The sequence below is a fragment of the Helianthus annuus genome, chromosome 4 (genome assembly GCF_002127325.2).
Source record: "Helianthus annuus cultivar XRQ/B chromosome 4, HanXRQr2.0-SUNRISE, whole genome shotgun sequence".
Taxonomy (NCBI): domain Eukaryota; kingdom Viridiplantae; phylum Streptophyta; class Magnoliopsida; order Asterales; family Asteraceae; genus Helianthus; species Helianthus annuus.
Window position 1 is genome coordinate 164,595,740 of NC_035436.2, and position 20,463 is coordinate 164,616,202.

Consider the following 20,463-nt stretch of genomic DNA (forward strand, 5'->3'; position numbering starts at 1 on the left):
AATAACAATTAACTTTCATGTCGAATAAATCATAATTCAACTTTCAACATAATCGATTATACAATAAAATAAAAAGATTTACATGCATGGCTTAGCTACAAAACACAATAGCATGTTAACCTGACCTATCTATGACGGTTACATTAAACCTGTAGGTTCAATCATTTGACCCGTGGATTAGTTTCTGCATCTTTTAAGTGACCTGGTCTAAACTTTGACTATAAAACATTACGTAAAACCAACCAAATAGTTTATAAAAAACCCAGATTGACCCATAATAATGCATCAACTTGCTCTTGTACCGGGAAGCACCACACAATTTAACGTTTCATGCATAATCATCGTATATATATATATTTTTACAAGAAGAAAAACAAGTCTTAAATTACATCAAAGAGTTCAATTCACGGGTTTTAATCTTATTGGTTCATGTTCAAATCTCAAATGTTGTCGTACTACACTTGTATAAGTTATGACAAGAATTCTTGCCCCACTCGAGCGTATATAACCCGATTGGCCCATTCGTTAGTAAACTGGTAAAATTAATAAATTATCACCTCTAGTATTAGTTATTTGCATACCAAAATGTGCCTTTACAAATCTTATAAAATTATGAGCAAAGAATATTTTTTTACAAATCATAAAATATTAGCCCTTTTCTTGTGGTTAGGCTAATAAGCATTATTCAGAATTGCTAAATCAAAATCACTCTGGATAACAAACTAATATGAATTTGAAGTACGCCAACAAAGTGTTATTTATAATGAATGGAAAGTACATTAACCAAGTAACATCATTACCTGTAGGACCATTTTCAAATTATAAAGGTGAAGAAATAACATTTAGGACCTTCAAGTTCGATGGAGAAAGGAAACCTTTAGCTTTCAAACGATCAACAACCTACAAACAAATAACTTAGAAAAATGAGAACTAATTTTAACATTATATTCATCACACCTGCCCATCTTTTACCCCTCTCACAGCCAAAACCGGTTCCAAAATAATTGATATCTTTTACAAATATTAAGGACACAAATTGCCAAATAAAAAGCAAGTTTACCTTAGAACAAAAAGTACCAAATTTGAGGTTCTTGACATGGAGAAGGTTGAGTATCAATCCTGTAAGCATCTCTTCTTCAGCTTCTTCGGCGGGTTTGCCAAAATGATGTATTCGCTTTGTATAATCTAAGTGAGCTTCAACTAAAGAAGACACATTTAGCAGCAAAATCTTCCTCAACACCAGAACACTTTGAATCTTTAGTGACAAAATATTAGGAGCATTGATTTCGATAATATCAGTAGTATAATTATGCATGTATCCAGTAAACACCAAATTCTTAAGACTCTTTGAAGTGATATCTAACCGCCTGTAACCATAGCAATGCTTCAACACCAGAGTTTCCAACACAGGACTGCCGGATAATATGTTTCCAATCAAATCTTCATCTAAATTCCCATAAACAATACACAACTTCCTAAGGCTTTTCCAACTAATCACCCCGGTGGGATTAAATGCACAGGCTAACAGTGTCAGATTTGTCAAACATGAATTGATGAAAACAAACTGATCCAGCGGAAACGCAAACCCTCGTACATGATCCCTTAGCGACAAATGGAGGTCCTCAACGTTACAATGAACAGCATAACGAATCCAATCGTTGATATGAGATTCATGCAGATGATCATGGTAGTAGGTATGCAGTCTGAATTTGTTAAGCTTCGATTGGCCACGCTGAGTTAGTGTTTTGTTGACATGAGAAAAGAAACTGGGGTTCGCGTAATGGTTGCTATCGTAAGGATGTAGAAAAACGAGACTGGTAACAGCAGTCCAAAGATGTTTCCATCGTTTGGAGAGTGCAGCTGTTCTAATGGCGTCTTTTGTGGTGGGTAAACGAGATATGATTTCAACAAGTAAGGAGTCTGCTAACTTACTAGTTCGATCTTCGTCTTCTTCTTCGAACCGAATCCGTTTCAGAGCTTGATTTTGCCCTTCTTCCTCCATTCCTTCTATCAGAAAAGCAAAATTCACAACCGGCTTGCTTAATTGGTGGTGATCATACAAATAAGATTCTAGGGTTTCGACTCTGATATTAATTGGTGTGTGTAGGGTTTATATACGATTTTAGGCCCATCCTTGTATCTGAGCATTATTATTTTTAAAAACATAATTTTTATTTGCTTTCGTATCAGAATTTATGTTGATTAAAAGCCCTCTATAATATTATGGGTTATTGGATTTTATCACCATTAACTATTGGTTATTGGTCGCTTCCAACCTCAACTATCATTTTGACGTCCGTCATCCCCAACTTAACACTTAGTGTGTTCTGTCACCACGTCGTTAACTAATAACTAACTTTTGATCATGTTACTATGCTTTTAGGGTGTCCTAAGATCCCAAAAGCCTTCCTAAGATCCATATGATACCCCCAAAAGTGTAGTACCAAGGTCAAAAGTTAGTGATCAGTTAACAACGTGGTGACATAATAAGTGTTAAGTTGGGGGTGATGAGCGTCAAAGTGATAGTTGGGGGTGGCCGTGGCCAATAACCAATAATTAGTGGTGATAAAATCCAATAACCCTAATTTCATAGTATTTGTATCTGTTGTGTTCAATTTTTGATCGAATCAGATTAGGGTTCATGCGATGTTTAGATTGGAAATTATGTCTGATACTAGTTGTTAAACTTAAAAAGTAAAAAAAAAACAATTATTATAGTATTAAAATAGTAAAACTAAAAAAAACTGTATATGTTCATTTATTGTATTATAATATTTGACTGTTCATTTACTGTATTATAATATTTGACTGTTCATTGCATTCTTTTTTAATATATAGATAATTCATTTACTGTATTATAATATTTGACTGTTCATTGCATTCTTTTTTAATATATAGATAATAATAATATGCTGTCTTCTTCAACAAATCAGATATGACTTGGTGGTTAATAGATTTCTTTGATACCAGGCACTTTTGAGTTTTATTTTTTTAAAAGCTTTGTTTCACATCAATTTGGTTATTTAATAAATGAAAATACAAAATGACAGAAATGTCATTGAGAGTAACTCACGAGCGTAGATAGATGAGGTTAAGTTAGTTGGATCAAAATGGTAAAACATTTTGAACCCACAGACGATAAACAAAAAAATTGTACTATACACACAAAGCTGCCCAAACCACAAGGACCAAAATCACACTTTCTCTTTTAAGATTTTAGGCCCAACTCAATATTTGTTGCTTGAATTAATTTTTTCCTCGTATTCCGCAACACAGTATAAACACAACTAGCTATCTAAATCATCACAAACTCATGATACTATGATATATAGTAGAAACTAGCTAGTAAAATTTCTCCGTGTTATGTGACGGAAATTCGGTTGGTATCAGTTCGTTTTATTACGTCATCTCTGTGGTATTGACACTTGTTAAAGCAACTGGAAGAGAAAATCCAAAAAAGAAAAAACTCGCCTTCTTAAGATCCATATGACACCCCCAAAAATATAGTACCAAGATCAAAAGTTAGTGATCAGCTAACAACGTGGTGACATAACATACTAAGGGGGTGTTTGTTTTTCCAGAAAAACCTCTTTTGACCTCTTATGTTTGCGCCACGCAGACCACGCACAGACGTTTAGCTCTGTAGACCGTTTGTTTTTTAGAAGACATTTCATTAAAAAATGTCTTCAAACCTATGCGCGTCCTCTTCCCCACGCAGACATGGTCCAATGTCTACCCACCTCAACCAACCTCTTCCACCCCTCATCATAAAACACAGACAATCACCAATAATAGGAATCGAAGATCGGATCATTGGAAGCGTATCAGGTGGTGATTAAATTCGGGTAGCAATATAGGACGGAAACCGATGAATAACATGCCTTCTTGTGCCCTACAAGTTGATCCAGATTACTATCAACTGTTAAGTGTTGTTGATGTATTAAAATTTAAAATCATGGACTATAATAGCATTTTCAGGTGATTTATTTTCGATTATATGTAACCATGAATGATTGAATTTGATGATATTACATAATTAAACAACTTGATCTTATGGCTGAATTGAACTAATTTAAACATCTTGAAATACATATTTAACATATGCATACCACATGCTTGACGAAATGTCTGTGTAAGTTCCAAACAGAAAGTTTTCATCTGAGTTGAACTAATTTCAGTTGCGTGAACCAGTCTCCGTTGATCCTTCCGAACATGTGTCAGGTGGTGTTGTGTAGTTAACGGTGACGGAAGAACTGTTTAGTGGCGTTTGAAAATGTGTGGTTGAGAAGGTTGACGAAGCATGACGGAGTGATGTTGTCAGTGAGGAGTGGGTGGGTGACTTCGAAGTATCGTTTTGGAGTGGTGTCGTTTGTTGTTGATTTGATGAAATGTGGCGGTGGGGGTGATGATTGAATTGGTTTTGTGAAGAATACAGAGAGGATGACGATGATGAGCTTGGGGGATGTTGTCAAGAGTAGGGGTGAGCAAATTAACCACCATAACCGATAACCGAACCATAACCGACATAACCGAACCACTAATAACCGATAACCAATATAACCAATGGTTATGAAACTTTGTATAACCACTCAATCGGTTATGGTTATGGTTATGAAGCTTTGGTTAACCGATATAACCGAAACCGATCCGAACTTGTGATGTTAACTTTATATAATGGATTTGTGTTTTACAAAACCATATAGAGAGTTTTTACTAAGATAAAAGTATGTTAGTAACAAAATGATCTTGATGTAGATGCCCATTTATTTTGAGAAAGAACTAAGGTGTTATGGCCATAATTGTTTTTGTTTGAGAATTACATTATTAAAAAGAACCCTAAATTGGGAGTTTCACCAAAAAGTTTAGTCTCCGTTATCTTATAAAATAGGCTCAAGCTAAGTTCAAATCGTGCACAACCCTATTTATTTCAAACCTTGCTTGGTTACTTAACCGAAATTAACCAAAACCGACTTCATAACCGATTAACCATAACCAAAGTTTGGTTATGGTTATGGTTACCAAAACTCCATAACCGAACTAGCGGTTATTGTTATGGTTAATAGTAAAAAACGAACCAAACCGACCCATGCACACCCCAGTCAAGAGAAAAGGGTTTGGGAGAAGAGGAAGGGAAAAAACAAACACTCTTTTTGTTACATTCCGCAGACATTTGGTCCACCTCTTCTCGTGCAGACATTTGCAGATGTGGTCCGCAGACTGCAGACCTTTTGCATCTGAAAAAACAAACACCACCAAAGTGTTAAGTTGGGGGTGATGAGCGTCAAAGTGATAGTTGGGGGTGGCCACGACCAATAACCAATAGTTAGGGTGATAAAATCCAATAACCCTAATTTCATAGTATTTGTATCTGTGGTAATTCAATTTTGATTAAATCAGATTAGGGCTCATGCGATGTTTAGATTGGGAATTATGTCCGATACCAGTTAGTTGTTAAATAAAATTAACTAGTGATCAACTTTTGAGTGGAACCAAATTATATTATCTTTGTAATTGAATCAATTTCAGGTTAATTATAATGATTTTTTCGAGTCGTACTTGAAAATCAAGTTTATACTAGGGGGTTACACCCGCGCTTCGCGGCGGGGCGACCCGATTTTTGATCCGATATAGCAGTCAACAGAGAAAACTTACATAACCAACTTTAATCATCACACCCGAATAGACTTGCATCATTCGCGTGCGCAAATACTCCTTCATGTCCTACACTCCTACTGATCCTTCACCACTATATTCTGCGATCATCAAGATCTTAATGGTTCTGAGCAGTTCCAATCACCGAGCATCATCATTGAAGGTTGGCTTAGCCTATTTAATTGATAAGTAAGATAATCGACGCCCTCATCTAAGTCGGTAGCCACTTGTTGACCGAAGCTCCTTCTATTTCGTCGGAATCATATTGGTAAACGGGTTTCGTCGGAACCATATTGGTAAACGAATTCTTCACAAGAGTCTACTGAGCTCATAATATTTTTGAGACAGATTACCAAAATTTGGTCCACTTGACAGATTACCCAAATTTGCTTGAATGACCATTTTTCTAATCATATTCATGCTGAAGCATGGCAAACTAAACCAATTCCTACAAATTTATTTAGTCTAATTTATCAACTTTGTAAGTAGAAGAAATTTTATATTTACTTCTTAAGAGTTTCAACAAAAACTCATTAGAGTTTATAAAGTAAAATCAATAAACGTAAAATCTATAAAACTGAACATCGAATCGTTTTGTTTACACCCATAAATTTAAAGACATCTATTATAATACTATTATAATATATTAGAAAACTATTAAAGCTAAATGTACAATTGACCATGCACATACATGTTACAAAATTATAATAAAGACATATACTATAAGGTAGAGGATCCTCTACAAAGTGAAACTTTTGTAAGAAGTGTGAGAAATAATTTGGGAGTGACAAGTGTTCTTTATCCTAATTAATTCAAAAGGGTATATTAGTAATTTGACTTTCTTATCATTTAATTGTTTTCAAAGATAACTGCAAAAAAAAAAAAAAAAAACTTGCGATGAGTTTTTATAAGGATGAATCGAATTTTGAATTAGGAGAAATTTTAGGAAATATTATACATCTGATTGTTTTATCTTCTTCATCATCTTTTAATCGCAACATCTTTTAATCATATATTGTTCATCGCGTGGTGTTTTAAACATCTGGATATATTGTTCATGGCGTGGTGTTTTAAACATCTGGAGACATTGACTATGATTCAAGTCATGGTGTTTTATCAGGAGACATTGTTCATGACGTGGTGTTTTAAACATCTGGAGACATTGACTATGATTCAAGTCATGGTGTTTTATCTGACTTGAGTTCCAGATAAAACACCATGACTTGAATCGTCTGTTTGTTTGATGATTTACAATGTTTTTCGGATTCCAGATAAAACACCATGACTTGAATCATAGTCATGGTGTTTTAAAATCTAGGAATATTTTGTATTGATAAAACACCATGACTTGAATCATAGATGTTCTGGGAATGTTGTGTATTGATAAAACACCATGATTTGAATCATAGATGTTTAAAACACCATGCCATGAACAATGTCTCCAGATAAAACACCATGACTTTGAAGCATAGATGTTTAAAATACCACGTCATGAACAATGTCTCCAGATAAAACACCATGACTTGAATCATAGTCATGGGGTTTACGATTTTTATACAATGTCTCCAGATAAAACACCATGACTTGAATCATAGATGTTTAAAACACCACGCCATGAACAATGTCTCCAGATAAAACACCATGACTTGAATCATAGTCAATTTATCCAGTTGTTTTAAAACACCATGCCATGAACCTGATTACAGTTTTCTTTATGATAATGTATGACGAATATGCAACCAAAGATCTCCTACAATTAAGGTGAATCATTAATTCCGATATTTAAGGAAAAAGGAGTGAATGTAGGAGTTTTTTGGTCGTGTATGATATGGTTACCATATTTCAAACATTGAAAAAGACACTATTGCCCTTCAATTTTACATAAGGTCCCTCTAATTAAAACACAATTTACATTTTTATACCCTATTGATCTCAACTATTAGATCAAATATCCAATGGTTTAAAACACTTCTTACCCTTCTTACATTTTAGACACTTTTTACCATATCCCTACCCTATATTATAATACTATTATTTTTGGTAAGTACACTCCCCTAAACTCAAAGTACAAACAATAAAAACATAGAAAACTATTAAAGCTAAATGTACAATTGACCATGCACATACATGTTACAAAATTATAATATACTAGGATTTTGACCCGCCGCGCGTTGCGGCGGCGTCGAAAGTTAAAGTAACTCAGTTTGACCCTATCATTTTTGAAAAAAAAATTACATCGCCATCGAATGAAAACCCAAACAGAAGATTAAGCTGTTTTAGTTCGGCTCTATTAGAAGTTTTAGCAAGACGATCTCGAGTCGCTCATGAGCGACTTTTTCATACCCCCATCTGTTCGTGAACAATTTTAAAGTTGACAATCTCGCATTGTTCTATTGTTCCCGTTGAAATTACAGCGTTGAATTCAGTCTTAGTTTTTAAATCCTCTATATATACCACAATTGTTAAGTTTATACTTTTCAACCTGAAAAAATCAACAAATCTACGACCATTTGATGAACATGCATATTGTCAACTTAAAAGACTACAACTGTACAAGTGGTTAAGCACCTAAGAAAACACCCATGCTCTGTTGCAAGCCTGACTTTTTCAAAAGAAGCAAACCATTCGCCTAATGTATTTCATCTCCTTGCCCTCTCAACAAAAATCATGTTGATCTTGTCTCTACACAAAGTATTGAGCATCTCTATCGTTTTAGAACTCGGGCTTTTATCGATGGAAGATTGAGGCATCAAAGTGCCATCATAATCCAAAAGAATCGCCCTTGTTGTAGTTCATTTAAAAGCCGAAACTATATGCTCCATTGATAGCTTCTTAGAATTCGGATGTAAAGCGACAACTCTAAAAACTCAACCCGAACCGTATCCCCCAACACCTTTTTCTCACATGATCATTGCATGTTCTTTTCAACTCTTGCATAAAGCTACGGCCCAATAGCCGACATCATGAGTACTCACATACCTATAATGTCTGATGTCGGGGTCACTCAGCTCCAAGGCACAATCCAGTGCATCTGCAACCCAGTCAACATCCCACGGGTTGACCCGTGTAGCCCCACTCAAAGATGGGGAACATTCGATAAACTCGAAAAAAACCAACAATGCAAGATGATTAACAAACAAACATATTTGGTGTTTTTTAACATTTTTTTCAGTTGCATATCATACCTGGAAGAATTCTTGACCATTATAGAGAGAAGCGCTAAGCACCCACACCAACAGATTGTATGATCTCAACATCTTTCTACAACGGTCGATTAATCAGATTCAAATAGTTTTACAGAACTGAAAGTAAATTTTTTTTATATAAATTAGAGAAAAACGAATAAACTATGTAGATACCAGATATTTTGGTGATACTCATCTCTCATTATCAGCTACGAATCCATTGTGACCATTACAAATGGTGCCTACACATTAAAAACAAAACAAACATTCATAAAAAGACACCAATTTACATAAAAATGATTCAATAAAACCTAACTTAAATATATAAAACAAAAAAAGTGTTGTCGGGAAAGAGAAAACACATCCCAATTGTTGAGACTTTTACCATTTGCAAGATATGCACCTTCAATCTACAAAACCATATAGAGATGAATTCATTAAAAAAAACCATTTTGTACCGAGTCCCCAACCCATCCAACAATCAGAAGAAGAAAACTGGAAGGAAACCAAAAGGAAAACTGAGCAGAGCATACTTGGTATACTGATGTTCCCACTCGGCCACTCCAAAACAGAAATTCAACTGGTCAGAATATACACTCTTGCAACTTCAATCAAACCACACACTTATCTGGACCAAAAAGTGTAACCTAGTAATAATCAATGAGGAACAGTGGAACACAAACATTAAAATACACACAAACTGATTGTTAACAATGTACAAATCATACAAATACTAACACCACCATAAACCAAGGAAGTTAAAAGTCTCGCAGGTTAAAATGTCACAGTATCCACAAAGCGTAGAAATATTAATAAATTCCCTAAAATTAAAAGGAAATCCATGTGAATCTAACCCTAGTCAGTAATCAACAACGTAGTTTGGGCGTATCAGAACTAATTATGAAATGAAAATTACCTGTTACGAATCTGATATGCTTTAACTTTTTAAGAAGAAAAATGTATGTTCGATCGCCAATATTCATAGGGAAGAGAGTGGTGTAAGGGTTTTAAAAGTTTTGTTCGACGATTGGTTTCTTGGTGCTTAAAGGTTGATATCGTCCCCAACACCTCCATGATCTGGTTTCAAAACCCCTAATCCGAAACCCTAGTTGCTATCGCTGCGAATCTGGTTATCGACCTCAGCCCTAAGCCATCGCCATCATCCCCTTCATCGGCTTGGGGTGGCCGGCTTCCTCTTCCTTTCATCGGTCTTTCTCTATCTCCTGCATCCTCTCTGACGCTGCTCGCTCTCTCTCTGTCTAAAATGAATGAAACCCAAGCTTTTTACATTCTAGAAAACCAGGGATGGAATGGTGGCAGAAGGGGTACAAAATAGAAAGAAACATTAATTAAGCATAAGGTACAACTTACATAGCCTAGAAATGTTAAAAATTAGAGTTATAAATAATAATATCCTGTCTTCTTCAACAAATCATATATGACTTGGTGGTTAATAGGTTTCTTTGATACCAGACACTTTTGAGTTTTATTTTTTTAAAACCTTTGTTTCACATCAATTTGGTTATTTAATAAATGAAAATACAAAATGACAAAAATGTCCTTGAGAGTAACTATGGATGGGGTTAAATTAGTTGGATCAAAAAGGCAAAAATGTATGGATGGGGTTAAGTTAGTTGGATCAAAATAGCAAAGGTGAAAACTTTTTGAACCCATATGCGATAAATAAAACCTTTGAACTATACAAACAAAGTTGCCCAAACCACAAGGACCAAAATAACACTTTACTCTTTTATGATTTTAGGCCCAACTCAATATTTGTTGCTTGAATTAATTTTTCCTCGTATTCCGCAACACGATATAAACACAACTAGCTATCTAAATCATCACAAAACTCATGATACTATGATATATAGTAGAAACTAGCTAGTAAAATTTCTCCGCGCTACGCGGTGGAAATTCGACTGGTATCAGTTCGTTTTATTACGTCATCTCCATGGTATTGACACTTGTTAAAGCAACTGAAAGAGAAAATCCAAAAAAGAAAAAATTGCCGTATACCCAAGGATGTTGACACTTGTTTTATACATATCAAAAGCTATAAAAACAAATACCTATCGGTAACAGTTTTGAAAGCCCCGCTACTGGTAAAGATGTGTTTCGATCAGAATCACCATGAAACTGATAATGTAAAAACGCAAACATTTTAGAATTCTAGAATGGATTTATGTTACTTATCTTTAGATCACTCATAGGTAGTCCTTGAAAATTTTAAAATTTATACACTATTGTAGAATGGGTTTACTAAGCTAAATGTTTTTATGTAAAATAATAATATATAATATAATATAAAAGTATAATAATACAGTAATCACAATAGTAACAATATATAATAGAGTGGGACACAATTATATATTTGTGTATTAATATAATAAATAAATGCAAATTGTTTAAATTACCGAAACCAAAAAAAAAAAAAAGAATCAATGGTGAGTGATAATAACCAAAAGGAAAAGAGTATGTGTCATATGGAGGCCCGCTTATTGCAAAATACATCTATTTCCAATATACAGTTTGTATAGTTTTCGAGTTGTTTTGTGTCATTTTGCTTGTGATTTAGCATTGTACTTAGTCTTTTGTATCTTGCAGGTGTTCGAAGGAAAAATGAAGTTAAAACTGGCAAATGAAGAAAACCAAGCCTCCGAACGAGTCACGTAGAATCGGTAAGTGAAAAGAATAAAAATACATGAAAATATTGTTGGTTGTATTTTTAGGCACGTTTTTATAGCATATTAATATTAATATTTCATCATATATCATGCATATTTCATATTCATACCTTATTATTTTGCGAAATACTTGTTTTGTGGAATGAAATTTACTTTGGTTTGTTTTTTGTTGATATCGTAGGCGCGGAGTGATTGTGGGCGATTACTAAAAGGTCAAGTATATTATGAGCTTTGAAAGATGATGAAAAAGTTTTTATTAAAGAGAAATCAAAATTAAAGATGGTTAAAGATAACATCTCAGATTGCAAAAGGGAACTCTATTGCATAATAAAGTGAATATGTGATGGCTTACATGAAGGAAAAATTAGATGGACCATGAGTTGGGCTTTATAAATAAAAAGGTTTAGTGGGTTGTAATTAGTAAATTCGGACTGAACTAACAAGTCCATTGGGCTGCCAAGGGAAAAACGAAAATACAAAGTGAAAGTGAGTTTGGCAAGTGGGGATATAATATAACAATCATAACCACAACTGGGAAGAAAAAGCACATCTACTGTAACGCCTCGTATTTTTATATTTTTTGAAAAATTCAAGTTCGTTTTCTATTTTTAGAAAATCAGATCGAAAAATGGAATAAAAAACGACAAACTACGCATTTTACGCGATTTTAACGCAACCGACGAACGAACGCGTTAAACATCAAACCATGCTAACGGGCCCTGGGCCCAAGCCCACTTAACAACCAACTATAAATAGCCAGCTTATAACTTCAAAACCCTAAACCTGTCCTTCTCTTTCGACCGCACACAAACACAGTGTCCCTTCTCTCTCTCATCCACTCCGGTGACCGGAGTTCGTTATTCCGGCGACTGCGCCGACCGATGATGGTTGATCCTCCGACAAACCACCCCACAACAACCCTTATCACCCCTGCTCCCCCTCCCTCACGCTCTCTAACCGGAAACCGGAGTGAATTCCGGCGAGCCGCACATCACAACACTCCTCCTCCTTGTTTCACACTTACAAACCCTTCACTCTATCGTGTCTGACCGTTGATGGTGGCGATAGCGCTGTATAAGGCGGCGGCAGTCGTTTTTTATCCGTTCTCCGGCGACGGCAGGGCAGTGGTGGAGTCTCGACGGAATTGAGCAGCGGCAAACGGTGATTAACGGTAAGTATCAGTCTCCTTTCTTATCTTTTCTTTTTTTGTTAGATCCGACTCGAATCCACATTTTTTTTCTCTGTTCCGGCCTGTGTCGATGTTCTAGGTGAGGTTATGTTGACGATGATGACATGGATGGTAGTTGAGGGTTAACTGTCAGTTTTAGTCTCGGTTCAGTCAGCTCGGGTCAGACCCGGTCAACTGGTCAGTCACGGTCAAAGCAAGTCAACGGACAGATTCGAGGCATGTCAGTTCCCGCTCAGTCAACTCAAACTCAGTCAACGCGAGCTTGGTAAACTTTTAATGACGTAAATTTTATTAAGTTATTTATGTTGTTTGTATATGTTATCTAGTTTAAAACCGAGTTCGATACGATACACTTATTGATTAATTATGTTTTGACACATCGATGGAAATTTTATATATGTTTTCATATTGCGTTGATTATTGTTGCGTTTTGACAAATATAAGCGACAACTTGTGTTGTCGGGATCCTCCACAAACAGAGGAAACTCTGTCCGATTTTCGTGAAAATATATGTTATAGCCGAAACACCAATAAAAACGTATCGAAACTCTAATGAAGTTTATAAAGTAAATATAAACGAATATATTATTTTATGTCGACACTTTTATAACTTCCAACGCTCCAATTCTTTACTTATGCGAGGTCGAGACTCATGTTCTTCAAGAACTGAAAGGTTACCTCGGTGTCACATCCTTCAACTCTTCAACTCTCCACGAGACATGGAATGCGTTGCGAAAATGTGAGCATACTCGACCCCTTTTTACACTTTATGCACTTTTGGGCGTAACATGTACTAATTAACAAATCCACTTTGTACAATCAAACATATGCAATTGTGCATTCCAACAAACACGTTACTCGTTATACTTAGGATGTTTATTTATGATAGCTTCAACTTGTATTTCCATGCCATTTGTTGTGTTTAGATTGTTTATGCATGGCAATTTTTAATTTGTGTATCCATGTTATTCGTTATGTTTAGATTGTCTATGTATGCTAGTCAGGACGTGAATACAAGTTGCCATGTTGGATTGAAACAAACTTTCGTACTTATACATTTATTCAAACTTGTATGCTCGCCAGTGCTTTTGTACTAATCCATGATTTTAATACATGTTGCAGGATTATGACAGATGAATCTAGTAGGATTGCCTAGAAACGCATTTAAACTTTATTGCTCATTTTTTTGTAATTTACTTTCAATCCTGTTGTATTCTGTTTCCAATACTTGTAATAATTCATTATCAGTGAAATGGAATTTAAATATTTGAATACTTGTTGTGCGTTATTTATTTTAACTTGTGGTGTTCTAGTTCAAGCAATGTAAAAAAAAGGAAATTATTAATTACTTGTCGCAATTAGAATTATGAAGTCTCTTGCAATCTCGTTTTCGTCTCACTCCGATGATTCCGCCATCGGTTGGGGTGTGACAGATTGGTATCAAAGCCAAAACTATAGGGAATTAGGTAGAATTGCCATGTTCGACCTAGCCTATAGTCTAAGTACCAAAACTTGACCATTCCTGATTCTTGCTTAATATGAAATTCTCTCTATTTGCTTCTACCTCTTCGTTTTATCTAAATATACAATGTGCCTTTTCTAAGACATTTTACGCAATAAATAGCTTGAAGACACTCATATTCCACAATCGAAATAACTCATCAAAATAGGGGTGATTACCGCCTTTGGTGACGAATTTCAATCCACCTTACATGTTATTTTGCACGAAATTTCACCATCAAGTCAGGAGTGATATCCATATCTTGATGGGAATTTTCCATTTCATATTCTAGTGGATCCTTATTGACGACTCGAGATTTTATCTTGTTCGTTCAATAAACCACATTTTGGGGACGAAATTGTCAAGCTAGGATTGATATCCACACCTTGATGACTGGTCCCACTCTTCGATTTTCAATCTCGCCAAAGTTTCGTATCTTCCATCAAATCAGGGATGTGTATTAACTGGAAGGGTAAAATACCGTTAATCGCCTGGGGACGAGAGTATTATACCTATTAGGCCAAAGCATGTCTCCCTAATTCGAAAGGACTTACGATTCACTTTGGAATAGTCGAAGTTTCTCAACTCGAAACGCTCCAATACTTACCAAGTCTCTCTTTTACGTTATCTTAATTTCTATAAAATTTAGATTTAATAGCCAAAATGGTCCCTGAGGTTTGCTCACTTTTGCCACTTTAGTCCAAAATCTAAAATTTTTAAATCTGGGTCCCTGAGGTTTGCATTTTATTGCCATTTTGGTCCAAATCTCAAATCACGTCAGATTTCTAAAAAAAAACTGATTTTTGTCCTTTTCCTTAGGGGCATTTTGGTCATTACACTTTTATTATAACTAATTATTAATTGCACACACTCTCTCTCTCTCTCTCTCTCTCTCTCTCTCAATCATCATATATGTACAGACACAAGTTCTCACCCTTAAACATCACCCACCACCACCATTAGCACCACCATAATCCACCGCCACAACTCTCTCTCTCTCCCTCTCTCTATCTCTCTCACACACACTCTTACAGCCACCATAATCCACCACTACCACCATTACCACCAATCATCCCCGGGAGATCTGAACAATTCTAGAGAGATTCGTGATTGGAAACCCTAGTCGCCGCTAGGTGTCGTCGGAACAAAGGAATGATGGTGGTTAACCTTGGCAGTTTCGAGTTTAGATCTGGTTAAAGTTAGGAGCGGTTAGGGTTCTAGTTTGCACTATGACTAGGGTTAGCTGTTTGCAGGTTTCGAATGGGTTGTGTAGACGGCGGGTTATGCGACTGGGTTTTGGTTTGCACGGCTACTGGTTTATGCGATTGGGTTCTGGTTGCACGGCGGCGGCTAGGGTTAGCCGTTTGTTGTGGAGTGGTGTTTGTGGTTTAACCTTCCGGTTTTCTTCGATCTATACTTCAGCTGGGTGAGAGAAGAGAGAGAGACAGAGGGTTGTTTAGAGAGAGAGAGAAGAGAGAGACAGGGGTGGTGGTTTAGTGGTGGTGCGGTGGGGATGGTGGTGGTGTAGTGGTGGTGCAGTGGGGATGGTGGTGGTGTTAATGGAGGGGAAATGAGGGCAGAGTTTATAAAGGGAGAGAGAGCAGGGTTTATAGACAAATGACCAAAATACCCATGAGGAAAAGGACAAAAACCAGTTTTTTTTTTAGAAATCTGACATGATTTGAGATTTGGACCAAAATGACAATAAAATGCAAACCTCAGGGACCCAGATTAAAAAATTTTGGATTAAAGTGGCAAAAGTGAGCAAACATCAGGGACCATTTTGGCTATTAACTCTTTTAATACTTATTACCACGTTCATTAAGAAAAACTCAACGTTATACTAGAATCTAATTTATGCACAACACACTTCGTAATTCCAAAATTCAAAATTTATTTTACAACAATTCGATACATGCATACTAATACGTTATACTTGGTTCGGGATTGCTGGGATATTCTTATGTGATAAACTGGTCATTAACTTCGCAAGAAGCCACACCTTAACATATATAGTGCTTGTGAAGCACTACAGGAGTAACGCACCACCACATGGATTTGTGGTAATGTTAAGTCATTCATTCATAGTAGCGGGAGCGATGGGTTGACAACTTGTCATTAACTTCGTAAGAAGTCACACCTTAACATGTATAGTGCTTGTGTAGCACTATAGGAGTAGCGCACCGCCACATGGATTTGTGGTCATGTTAAGTCATACATTCATTCTAGCGGGAACGATGGTTTGACCTGTTTATTCACATGCCAGCAATGCGTTAATCTTGTTAACTAAGTATGTCATGTGGTTTATTCAAAGATTTACTCATACCCATACTTAAAATCTATACTCTCATACTTAAATACAATCATGCATGCATACTTAAAATTCTATACGCTATCGTTATCACTCGTAATACGTTAATATACCCTGACCCGTACACTACTAGTACAAACTATGCGGACCATGCACAAACCAAAATAATCGTGGATGCATACGGGATTATATTGGTAGGCGCATGGAAACCATAGTAGGTTCTACTGTGTACCATGACACGGAACGTAACATGACACAGAATAACGAAACGGACGTAACATTATACGAACATGGTGGATACGCCGCTGGTACTTCCTATATATAAGTGTTCCTACCATACCCAAAACACAATTCGAAAATGCCATCTTTCCCCAAGGTCTTCCTCTTGAATAAATTTCGGGATGAAATTTCCTAAAGTTGGGGAGACTGTAACCCCTCGTATTTTCGTATTTTTATATTTTTTTTTGGAAAATTCAGGTTCGTTTTCTATTTTTAGAAAATCAGATCGAAAAACGGAATAAAAAACGACAAACTACGCATTTTACGCGATTTTAACGCAACCGACGAATGAACGCGTTAAACATCAAGTTCCGACGTATTTTTTAGCGTTCGACTCAAAAAATTCATTATACGACATTTTACGACGATCGGGATTCAAAGACGGGCTTCGGGAATATTATTGGGCCGCTCAAAACATGCTAACGGGCCCTGGGCCGAAGCCCACTTAACAACCAACTATAAATAGCCAGCTTATAACTTCAAAACCCTAAACTTGTCCTTCTCATTCGACCGCACACAAACACAGTGTCCCTTCTCTCTCACATCCACTCCGGTGACCGGAGTTCGTTATTCCGGCGACTGCGCCGACCGATGATGGTTGCTCCTCCGACAAACCACCCCACAACAACCCTTATCACCCTTGCTCCCCCTCCCTCACGCTCTCTAACCGGAAACCGGAGTGAATTCCGGTGAGCCGCACATCACAACACTCCTTGTTTCACACTCACAAAACCCCTCACTCTATCGTGTCTGGCCGCTGATGGTGGCGATAGCGTCGTATAAAGCGGCGACGGCAGTCGTTTCTTGTTCGTTCTCCGGCGATGGCAGGGCAGTGGTGGTGTCTCGACGGAATTGAGCGGCAACGAACGGTGATTAACGATAAGTATCAGTCTCCTTTCTTATCTTATCTTATCTTTTTTTTTTGTTGGATCCGACTCGAATCCACATTTTTTTATCGCTGTTCCAACCTGTGTTGATGTTCTAGGTGAGGTTATGTTGACGATCATGACATGGATGGTAGTTGAGGGTTAACTGTCAGGTTCAGTCTCGGTTCAGTCAGTTTGGGTCAAACCCGTTCAACTGGTCAATCACGGTCAAAGCAGGTTAATTGACATATTCGAGGCATGTCGGTTCCCGCTCAGTCAACTCCGGTCAGCTGAGGTCAAACTCAGTCAACGCGAGCTCGGTAAACTTCTAAGGACGCAAATTTTATTAAGTTATTTATATTGTTTGTATATGTTATCTAGTTTAAAACCGAGTTCGATATGATACACTTATTGATTAGTTATGTTTTGACACATCGATGGAAATTTTATATATGTTTTGATATTGCCTTGATTATTGTTGCGTTCTGACAAATATAAGCGACAACTTGTGTTGTCGGGATCCTCCACAAACAGAGGAAACTCTGTCCGATTTTCGTGAAAATATATATTATAGCCGAAACACCAATAAAAACGTATCGAAACTCTAATGAAGTTTATAAAGTAAATATAAACGAATATATTATTTTATGTCGACACTTTTATAACTTCCAACGCTCTAATTCTTTACTTATGCGAGGTCGAGACTCGTGTTCTTCAAGAACTGAAAGGTTACCTCGGTGTCCCATCCTTCAACTCTTTAACTCTCCATGAGACAGGAATGCGTTGCGAAACTGTGAGCATACTCGACCCCTTTTTACGCTTTATGCACTTTTGGGTGTAACATGTATTAATTAACAAATCCACTTTGTACAATCAAACATACGCAATTGTGCATTCCAATGAACACGTTACTCGTTATACTTAGGAGGTTTATGTATGATAGCTTCAACTTGTATTTCCATGCCATTTGTTGCGTTTAGATTGTTTATGCATGTCAATTTTTAATTTGTGTATCCATGCTATTCGTTATGTTTAGATTGTCTATGTATGCTAGTTAGGACGTGAATACAAGTTGTCATGTTGGATTGAAACAAACTTTCGTACTTATACTTTTATTCAAACTTGTATGCTCGCCAGTGCTTTTGTACTGATCCATGCTTTTAATACATGTTGCAGGATTATGACAGATGAATCCAGTAGGATTGCCTAGAAACGCATTTAAATTTTATTGCTCGTTGTTTTCTAATTTACTTTCAATCTTGTTGTATTCTGTTTCCAATACTTGTAATAATTCATTATCAATGAAATGAAATTTAAATATTTGAATACTTGTTGTGCATTATTTATTTTAACTTGTGGTGTTCTAGTTCAAGCAATTTAAAAAAGGAAATTATTAAATACTTGTCGCAATTAGAATTATGAAGTCTCTTGCAATCTTGTTTTCGTCTCACTCCGATGATTCCACCATCGGTTGGGGTGTGACATCCACGCAACATGAATTTCCAGAAAAGGCCTCAACAATATCAACAATGCCCAACTCTTGCCTCAGTTGGTTCGTTTCAGGGAGCAGGAAGGGCATTTGATGACTGTCGTAAGGGTCATGCAAAAACCTAATTAACCCAGGTAGCTAGGGTAAGCAGGGTATCGAATCCAGAGGAGTCTGGTGGAAAGTGTTATGAATTAAGTGATAATTAACTACCTGCAAAAAATGTAAACGTTGGTTGTTTGAGAGTTTGAGTAAACTACGACTTACTAAAACCGTTGTAAACAATACGAGAAAGCAATGGTTCCTCCGGATTTTAGATTCAAAGCAACGTCAATTATGTGTTTAATCATGACAATCACATAGACATGATTGGTTAATCTGATTAATTGATTGTGATTACCTAAAGACTACTTACTTCGATTGTGAAAAAACAGAAGGTTATCATATAAGCAATCAATTAAAATTATCAACCCTAATCCCTATCAAATATATCTCAATTTCTAGCACTCTCGGGAATTGAATGAATTAGAAATAAGGTTTAAATAAAATCAATCCATTACAATCAGTCAATCAAATCCAAAGGTAACAAGCATCGAATGCTTAGATTACCATGTTCACGAATAAATTTAACCACATAAAAAAACGTTAACGTACAAGAATCCTCCACTCGGAGGAAACCATAAAACAATTAGCCGCTCATCTCGGTTGAATGATCTTCGCAAGCTCAAATCACGGTTGAAACCATCTTTGATCTTGTGTACTTGATGGAAAGTATTATGATTATAATATTGTGTTTATTTAATCCCTTCCATGTGTGTTCCTTAATTTGTCCAACCAAGTCAAGTTTGCACGTTATGTCTGTGTGTGTATTATGATGATGGCTGCTAATATTGTCTGCCTTTTTAATGTTCCTCGATCACAGGTGTCCTGTACTTCTCAAAAGTCCCCCCAAAACAATTGTCTGCCACCGTCTTTTCCTTTTGATATTTCAAGAGTCTGCATGTGATGTTGACTCCTCAATCCTTTCTTTTTATATTCATGGCAGACCTCCCAAAAGTGTATTCCCTATGCGTCCCATCGTTAGGTTTTTTTAAAGCCCATTAAATGCTGCTCACCAACACTTGTGCGCTGCTAATCTTTTGCATGCCATAGCTTACGGACCGTATGGCCATAAGTCACGGTTCGTATCCACTGCCACTTTTTCCTCTCTAAACCGTAAGCTACACCTATTGAAGCATAGTGTCATGACCCGCCAAAATTCAGCACAAAATTTCAGCTTTCTAGAACTTTCCGGGCCATCTAGTCAC

General features: G+C 36.4%; 1 protein-coding gene and 3 long non-coding RNA genes across 4 annotated transcripts; 2 read left to right on the top strand and 2 right to left on the bottom strand.

The window, feature by feature from the left end:
• Window positions 1-713: 713 nt before the first annotated feature.
• LOC110935023 (F-box/LRR-repeat protein 25) lies at window positions 714-2,120 on the bottom strand. Its single transcript, XM_022177649.2, has 2 exons — window positions 1,061-2,120; window positions 714-900 (listed from the first exon to the last, which is right to left on the bottom strand). The coding sequence occupies exons 1-2, from the start codon at window positions 2,000-2,002 to the stop codon at window positions 820-822; spliced, it is 1,023 nt and encodes a 340-aa protein (XP_022033341.1). The 5' UTR covers window positions 2,003-2,120; the 3' UTR covers window positions 714-819.
• Window positions 2,121-8,080: 5,960 nt separating this feature from the next.
• On the bottom strand, window positions 8,081-10,192 carry LOC110937180. Its single transcript, XR_002590626.2, has 5 exons — window positions 9,754-10,192; window positions 9,371-9,484; window positions 9,223-9,247; window positions 9,012-9,079; window positions 8,081-8,913 (listed from the first exon to the last, which is right to left on the bottom strand). It is a non-coding gene; the product is annotated as an uncharacterized LOC110937180 (long non-coding RNA).
• A 2,117-nt stretch (window positions 10,193-12,309) lies between these two features.
• LOC110937181 lies at window positions 12,310-13,987 on the top strand. The gene is made up of 3 exons (XR_002590627.1): window positions 12,310-12,695; window positions 12,793-13,452; window positions 13,836-13,987. It is a non-coding gene; the product is annotated as an uncharacterized LOC110937181 (long non-coding RNA).
• A 1,958-nt stretch (window positions 13,988-15,945) lies between these two features.
• Window positions 15,946-18,990, top strand: LOC110937182. Its single transcript, XR_002590629.2, has 2 exons — window positions 15,946-18,463; window positions 18,847-18,990. It is a non-coding gene; the product is annotated as an uncharacterized LOC110937182 (long non-coding RNA).
• Window positions 18,991-20,463: the final 1,473 nt, after the last annotated feature.

Excerpts from the sequence above, each read along its gene's own strand:
- LOC110935023 (XM_022177649.2), bottom strand. The coding sequence starts at position 2,002 with ATGGAGGAAGAAGGGCAAAATCAAGCTCTGAAACGGATTCGGTTCGAA. Across the intron at positions 901-1,060 it reads TTGGTACTTTTTGTTCTAAG|GTTGTTGATCGTTTGAAAGC; the intron begins GTAAACTTGCTT and ends ATTTGTTTGTAG.